The sequence below is a fragment of the Solanum verrucosum genome, unplaced genomic scaffold (assembly GCF_900185275.1).
Source record: "Solanum verrucosum unplaced genomic scaffold, falcon-dt-bn FXZP01000049.1, whole genome shotgun sequence".
Lineage (NCBI taxonomy): Eukaryota > Viridiplantae > Streptophyta > Magnoliopsida > Solanales > Solanaceae > Solanum > Solanum verrucosum.
In genome coordinates this window covers 6,275,808-6,284,331 of record NW_026020221.1, presented here as the reverse complement: position 1 = coordinate 6,284,331, position 8,524 = coordinate 6,275,808, and the positions used below count along the sequence as shown (strand labels likewise).

Below are 8,524 nucleotides of genomic sequence, written 5' to 3'. Positions count from 1 at the left end.
CTAAGTTTGAAACAATCCTTTGTTTACATAGCCCAAGACTATGTACAACTAGCCAATTAAGAAGTCTCGGAAAATCAAGATAGGTCAAGAAAAGTGGCCCAATTGGTTTAAGCCCAACTTATCATATCCAAGCCCTTTTCAAACCGGAGTATTGCCCCGATATAGACACACACACACAAACACAATCCCGCGTATATTTCTTTAGTCTTCTATATACAATTCATCCCAGTTTTGTTCGAAAATCTTCAATGGATTCCCAATCACACCCAGTTCAAGAACCATCACAAAACGTAAATTCATACGAGCAGTACCAAAATTCTTCAGATTCGTACTATGAAAACCCTTCACAAACCCTAGGTCAAGATCCCGCACCAGGTGTTTGTGAAAATGCCGAGCTGAACGGCTCAAATTCCAACTTTCGTGAAAACTCAGCTAAGCCAGGCGACAATAATTCAGCTCAAAACAAACTATCAGATTTGAATTCAAATCTTATGTTACAGAAGCCATTGTTGTCGGGTAATGGGTTGACTAACACTCATAGTGGTGGTGCCGAGAGGGACCAATCAGGTGGTGAAGAAGAAACTTCCAGTAGAAGAAGGAGGAGAAGCCGATGGGACCCACCCCCGACTGATTCGAGCAATGATGGCACTGGAGGAAATGATGGAAGCGGGGCTGGACGAAAGAGGAAATCGAGGTGGGCGGATGATGAGCCGAAGCCGGTGATTCAGTTGCCTGATTTCATGAAGGATTTCGCTGGAGGTATTGAATTTGACCCTGAAGTACAAGCTCTTAACAGTAGATTACTTGAAATTAGTAGGAAACTGCAATCTGGTATGCCTTTAGATGATAGACCCGAAGGAGCTCGATCCCCTTCGCCTGAACCTATATATGATAATATGGGTGTACGTATAAATACGAGGGAGTATCGTGCTCGAGAAAAACTAAATAGGGAAAGACAAGAGATTATATCACAGATAATAAAGAAAAATCCAGCTTTTAAGCCACCAGCAGATTATAGGCCTCCTAAACTTCATAAAAAGCTTTACATTCCAATGAAGGAGTACCCGGGTTATAATTTTATCGGCCTTATAATTGGGCCGAGAGGGAATACTCAGAAGAGAATGGAAAAGGAGACTGGAGCAAAGATTGTAATTCGAGGTAAAGGGTCGATTAAAGAAGGGAGGTTCCAACAGAAAGGGAATTTGAAACATGATCCGGCAGAGAATGAGGATTTACATGTGCTAGTGGAAGCTGATACTCAGGAGTCACTTGAGGCTGCTGCAGCTATGTTGGAGAAGCTTTTGCAGCCCGTCGATGAAGTACTTAATGAGCATAAGAGGCAGCAGCTCAGGGAACTTGCAGCGTTGAATGGAACGATTAGAGATGAAGAGTTTTGTAGGCTTTGTGGTGAACCAGGTCATAGGCAATATGCTTGTCCTTCTCGCACCACCACATTTAAAAGTGATGTGCTTTGCAAAATATGTGGTGATGGAGGACATCCCACTATAGATTGTCCAGTGAAAAATACTACTGGAAAGAAAATGGATGATGAGTATCAGAACTTCTTGGCAGAATTGGGAGGGACAGTTCCTGAATCATCACTTAAGCAGAATGCAGCAACTCTTGCTCTTGGTCCTGGAAGCACAGGCAGTAATCCTCCTTGGGCCAGCAGTAATAATACAAGTGGTGGTGGTACCAATTCACACCCTGGATTAGGGTCAAATATAATGAAGCCAAAAGAATTTGATGATACAAACTTGTATATTGGTTACCTTCCTCCTACTCTGGATGATGATGGTTTGATCAATTTATTCTCTCCCTTTGGTACCATCGTAATGGCTAAAGTTATAAAGGATCGTCTCAGTGGTCTGAGTAAAGGTTATGGTTTTGTTAAGTATTCAGATGTTCAACAAGCTAATAGTGCCATTGCTGGCATGAATGGTCATTGTCTTGATGGGAGAACTATTGCTGTGAGAGTAGCCGGCAAACCCCCTCAGCCTGCTGTGCCTCCAAGCCCTCCTGCTCCAGCAATGCCCCCATATCCTGCTCCTAATCAGGCATCTGGAGTCTATCCGTCTCTGCAGTATGCAACGGGTGGTCCCATTGGTCCCCCTGGTGGCTATGCTGGGACTCCAGTTCCTTGGGGACCACCTGTGCCTCCACCATATGCCTCTTACCCACCTCCTGGATCAATCATGTATCCTCCTCCTCCAGGTCAATTTGTACCTCCGTATGGTGCACAGTATCCTCCACCAATGCCAACACCATCTTCCGGTGTCCCGGCTCAGACAGTTTCTTCTGGCGAAAACCAGCAAAATTATACATCTTCTGGTGAGACACAACAAAGTTATCCTCCCGGAGTGCAATCTCATAATAGTGCTCCTGTTCAATCGCTTCCCAGTTATGCCTATGGCAATTCCGTCGCTGCATTGCCACCCCATACCCAACCTGCATATCCAACATCTTCATACAGCTATCCTTCTTATTATGCCATGGCACCACCACCTCCTCTTCCTCCAACTGCAACACAGTCCAGTGTAGATCATTCACAGAGTATGAGCAATGTTCCCTGGGCCTCAAATCCACCAGAACCTGCACCTGCACCTCCACCTCCACCTCCACCATCTGCAGAGAAACCTCCATATGGTACAGATGCAGAGTATGAAAAGTTCATGTCGGAGATGAAATGATGATGCAGTTAACTTTGTATTTGCTTGTAGTACATGGTATGGAAATGTTACAGTTGCAACTTTTTGTTTTGGTGTACAATCTTGGTTTGCACTTTTCATTCCTTGTGTATGCACTCATACTCACACAGTCACACTTACCCTGGGACATCTTGATTTTTTAGCGATCTTATGGTACCTGGGGCTGAAGGAGAATCATGTCTTATTATCACAGACTCATAGCTGATGATAACTCACTGTTTTCCACCTTTAGTCCCCACCCACACACACACACTCCTTTTTTGAGGGGTGGGGGTACTTATATATTAGCCATACCCATAGGTGCTTTCTGTATCTAACCTTTTCAGCATCTTTTGTGACCATTTCTTAACTATTCTTCCACTTCCACTAACTTCCCCGAGAAAGAAAAAAGAGTTTGCGAGGAGGAATTAGAATGTAGGTAACCAAATTTGTCAGCCATTTTCATTTGTTCTACTTCTACCTGGACAAGTATCTATGTCTAGAATTTGGCCCTTCTGTTCCACTTGTTGGAATTTGACTTCTTTAGAGATTTATATTTCTTTTTCTTCTAGTTTGAAAAAGCTTTATTTTAATTTAGTTTAATGCATTAAATATGAGCACATTGTTTGATGATTTGGTCTTAACGTTTTTCCTTGTTGCCATATTTTGACAGGCTGATTTGTTGGAGCACTTCACATGATTTCTTACCTCTTGCCATGTCTTACTTCTTTAACCGTGCTGTACTATTATGATATTTGCAGAGAGATGAAGAGTTCAGTCCATTCCTCATGTGTTGGAGCAGCTAATTAGGTGCCACATGGATATTAATAATGCTGAACATTCGTCTTTTGTCATAGCTGCCTAGCATATGATTTCAAACTTATTTAATTATTCTGTTGGATTTTCTTGATGACTGATCACTGACAGTTTGCGTTGTGTTTTTTTCCTCGACTGACATTCACTGCTTATCAATTTTGGTTTTCTTTGCTATACTGGTTTTCTCTCTTAGGTTCTAAATCTAATTTAACTATGAGATAATATTCAGACAGCAGCCTGATGCGTGCCTTTGCTATTTCTCTCCAGAAGGTGCATCTTCAAGATGTGAAGGTCCTCAGGGTATGTGACTTGATAGTATGACTATTACGTTCACATGTCTCCGGATTATTTCTTTGTTATTTGATTCTGATATATTCTCCAGATGTCTTGTGACAGGAAAAGATTCTTGTAGTGCAATGGGCATTCCTGTTCTGGGCCGAGTGTTGAGAAATTTGCTTATCCTCAAATATAGCTGTATTAAATTTAACCTTGTTTGCTTTACTTGGTTATTCTTTAGAACTAGGTTTCAGCACCAAGAGAGATAATTTAGCTCATCAAACTGGGTAAGAAGAGAAGTCTAGAAAGACATAGGTGGGCTGTATAAATGCTTCCTGTTTGAGTCGTGTAGTACTTTTTCCCTTAGCAGTAATGGACTAAGTTTTCGTGTTGTAGTGTGCGTAAGGGGTGCTGTATTATCATTTGATTTTAGCTATTAGTTTAGCGGGAAGAGCATATTGTTGTAGGAAGCTAGCATTAACTTAGAATATGGATTGGTTGAAACTTTGAGATAGAACTGTGGTTGTGAAGTCTTTGAGAATATAGACAGTGTGGCTAAGCAGGATAGTTACGTCATACTACAAAAGAAGGTTAATAACATCCTTTGTTCTTCTATACTCTTTTCTTTTCAATCTCTTTTTAAAAGAATGACATTTTCTAATATCTTGATAACATAAACTTTTTATTTGTTTTAATAGCATGATTTTATAGCCACAGACATGTCATGACATGTTTAAGATCACTTCATATTCTTCACACAAAATCAAACAAAGGGTGATATGTATGTGGGCTTTCTTGTGTATATGTTGCACAGTCATTTTAATCAATACCTTCTATGGTAAAAGCCTTTTCCTTAACCTATTTTTTCTTTCCAGGAATTTATGTTCCAATCCAATACATTGATTTTAGATTGCATTTGTATTAGTAGGTAGTCGAGTGTATTCGTTTTCTTTCAGTGTTTTAGTATGTTACTCCATGTTCCTTTAGCTTCGGTTATCTTATTATCTTGTTGTTTCCACTTGTCGCTACAACCTCATTTTTAATTGTTCTTTCGAGTCGAGGGTATATCTATCAAAAACAACCTCTCTACTTTCTCAAGGTAGAGGTAAGGTCTGTACACTCTCTAGACCCCCCTGGTTTTTTTGTTGTTGTTGTAGATGTGTGTGTATGCGGTATGTTTGTTTGTTTGTAGGCTCTTCTTCCTTAACAATAAAAAATAATATTCACTAATATTTCCATTTGATATATGAACATTTTCTTAGTCTACAATTGTTTTAAAGCATTGAGCTCTACCCGAAGATCCCTCAAAGCTGGTGGATAGATTTACTTGGTATCGTGGTACCTGTTGTTGGTGGTAGGTACCCACAGTCATAAAAAAAAATGAATCAAATTCTAAGGATCAAAACCATGAAATTTAAGGAATGGTACTAGAGAGAAAATATTCATATGAAATTAGCATGACTTTCCGTAAATATATTCATACCAGTGGGAATGACTTTCTGTTATTTCATTTACTCGTAAAAATAAATAACAAAAACTTTTTTGAGTACTCAATTATTGTACAAAAACAATATATCCTATGATATTTCTCAGTTTTTATCGTTTAACTATAGTTCATTAATGGAGTATACATGTTAGAAAAATAGCATAATATTGCTATTGAACATAAATAAAATAGTGAAAAGCGTGCTGTAAATAATTTTATGCCGTGGTAAGCCGTTGTTTTGAAAGCAAATTAATCCTCAAAAACACAAATTGTTGTTGCTGATTGCTCTTCAAAGTTACACCAATCACTTTTAAACACCATGACTAAAAATTTAGAGTTTGCACAAAATTATTGCCGAGAAAACAAAAGGAGAAGAACAACTTCCGAAGAAAAACAGAATTTTTAGTGTGTTGATAGTGTGTGTATATATACTAGTTACAGTAGTCCGTGCCAGCACAAGTCCAACATATATTTTTATTTTTTATTTTAATTTATGTGACATTAATAAAATTTTAACGGTCAAACAATTTTTTTGTATGTTCTTTAAATTTTAAGTTGTTGATTATTGTGGTTAATAATACTTTATATGTAATTTTCAATATTCTCTTTGTCCCAATTTATGTGTCATTGATAGAATTTCGAAAGTCAAGTAAATTTTGTATGTCTTTTAGATTTTGAAGTTATTTAATTATTATGAGTTATAGTACATTTTACGTAAATGTTACTTTTTCTATCCCAAACTATGTGACATTAGTAAAATCTTGAGAGTTGATCAAATTTTTTGTATGTCCTTTAAATTTTGAAGTTGCTAATTATTGTGTGATTTGTAGTACGTTTCATGTTATTTCAAAGAATATATATTATTTCCTCTATCCTAATTTATATGGCACTAATAGATTTTGAGGTTCAACCAAATTTTATAGATGTCTTTATAATATATTAGGGTTTAATTACCTCTTTTTGATTTTTAATCCATTAATATGCTTTCTTCACAATTATCAGTAGAGCTGCCTTTCAGTGTTGATGGTTTAGCAACATACCTTTAAAAGAACAGACCAACGAAAGCTTCCTCTTATTGCTTATTGTGTGTATTATTAAGTAAAAAGTATTCTAATTAATTCTACTAAAGATTCACTAATTGAATGATGGGAGAAATTAAGTAATGTGAGAAAAGTACTGAAAGACTTAATCCTACTCCATCCGTCCAATAATTATTGTTTATTATACTATTTTGAAATGTCCTACAATACTTGTCCACTTTATGAAATCAATGGATAGTTTACCCCTTATCATTAATTATAGTCATTTTTCAATTATATTTTTTAATACATTATATTTATTATATTTAAAAAATGATATAGTAATATTACTCTTTTATTTATAATTTCTTAAAAAATGTATAAAGTCAATACTGGAGAAATATTATTGGAGAGAGAATAGTTGATATCAGTCACCAAAGCAATACAACTAAGTAGTAATAAGTGGGGCCCATGTTTTTAGAAAGTTGTGCGAATTATTTGTAGTTTTAAGGGGACAAATTAGTCCAATAGATACAAAAAATGAAATGCAGTTGCACTACTCCTTTAACTAACCAATTGAATTACATTTTTCATGTGAAATTACAAAAGTAACATCTAAGGATTTTTTTGTCAATTCCCATAAACGGGAAGCTCCTCACATTCACTCTTATTAATAGTAGTAATATAATAATTTTCAAAGTTAAATTAGATTGTATTAATTTGATATTTTAAACAAAAAAATTAAATATGCAAAATCTATACAAAAAGTACTATAAAAATTGTAATTTTTTGCATATGAATATGATGAAAAAACACATGGTAAAATATTAGTTAAAATTCTTATAGTTTGACTCTAAAAAGGAAATCATAACAATTAAAAGTGTATAGAGAGAGTAATAAATAGGTAATTAAATTTCAAGAAGTTTAAAATAAAAGGTTGAAAAAAAGAATAAGATAGACAACATATATTGAAATAAATGGGCCCAAATGAGGTAGGTAATTAATGGTGTTAAATTGTCCAATAATATAAATTTTAAAGGTACAACCATAAAAGAAGAATGTACAACACTATCTAAGCACATATCATCAAACACTTGTCATGTGCTAAGTAGTAGATATTCCCACTTATTAGAAATAATATATATATCTATTTTCTATATTACCTTAAAAGCATGAACTCCTAACTTGAATGTTAAATTGCTATAATATCCCTAACTTAGGTTGTGACTTTTCCAAAGAGTTGTGACTTTTTCAATAAGTTGTGACTTTTCCAAAGTGTTGTGACCTCTCGGAAAGGTCATGATTTTTTAGATAAGATACAAAAAAATATTTATTCATACCACCCTTTGTTACTACAAATAGAGGGACTTCCTCTCATTTCCCAACCACAATTTTTTATAATCTTCTACTCTTCTTCTTGCATTTAAATTTTTTTTTGTGTAATTTATTGTCGTTGAGTGAGTTCGAAGTTTAGCGTAATATGAGGTACCACTATTTTGATGGAGTAAGTCGTTCTATCCTAAGAGGGTATATTCCATAACCTCGAGTACTTGAGGAAATAATTTAATTTTAATGATGTAATAATTATTTTTTTGCTTAATATAAACATTAGTATGTAATGTTCCGATATATGAATTTAATATGATGTAGTCTAAATTCATTTGTTTTTGTTAACAATTCTCTTGTGATGTTGATATATGCTTCAAAATATACAGAATTGTCACGATTCATTTTTTATGCTCAAGACAAAAGAATGACTTTATTTATCAATGTTACTTATGTGATGTAGACTCCCAGAAAGTTTGCTTCAAAATAGCTATTACTATATAAACATTGCCCTTTTGTTTTACTTATTTACTATTTCTTAATATTTTAGTATTTTAGAAAAAATCATATGACTTGTAATAACACAAGTTGAAGTTTATATTAGTTTAATTTTTATTATTTATTTAATAGCTAATTTTATGAGATAAATATTTTCATTAATGCAAATATATATTTATATTTAGGTAGGTATTTGTATTTAAACTAAAATATTGTATTTGTCACAAATGTATTATCAAGTTAACGAGATCTTCTAACTTGAAAATATATTGTTTTAAAATGTTCATAGTTTTTTTTTTTAACAAAAAAAACTCACAATAAATGTGAAAATATGTGAATATATAAAATGTAGTTGTTCTCTTCACATGTTCATATGACATCTAAACAATTTAACAATACACATGCAAAGCACATTT

At 34.6% G+C, this 8,524-nt stretch overlaps 1 protein-coding gene across 3 annotated transcripts; it reads left to right on the top strand.

Annotated features, from left to right (window-relative positions):
• Positions 1 to 218: 218 nt before the first annotated feature.
• LOC125831029 (splicing factor-like protein 1) lies at positions 219 to 4,078 on the top strand. Of its 3 annotated transcripts, XR_007443178.1 has the most exons (4): positions 219 to 2,726; positions 3,361 to 3,497; positions 3,771 to 3,803; positions 3,900 to 4,078. XR_007443178.1 is itself a non-coding variant. In XM_049510218.1 (2 exons), the coding sequence occupies exon 1, from the start codon at positions 249 to 251 to the stop codon at positions 2,688 to 2,690; it is 2,442 nt and encodes an 813-aa protein (XP_049366175.1). In that variant the 5' UTR covers positions 219 to 248; the 3' UTR covers positions 2,691 to 2,697; positions 3,361 to 3,597. The 3 variants fall into 3 exon arrangements, 2 of the variants coding, with proteins under 2 accessions (XP_049366175.1, XP_049366174.1); XM_049510218.1 differs by lacking the exons at positions 3,771 to 3,803; positions 3,900 to 4,078 and having other exon boundaries at positions 219 to 2,697; positions 3,361 to 3,597; XM_049510217.1 differs by lacking the exons at positions 3,771 to 3,803; positions 3,900 to 4,078 and having other exon boundaries at positions 3,361 to 3,597.
• Positions 4,079 to 8,524: the final 4,446 nt, after the last annotated feature.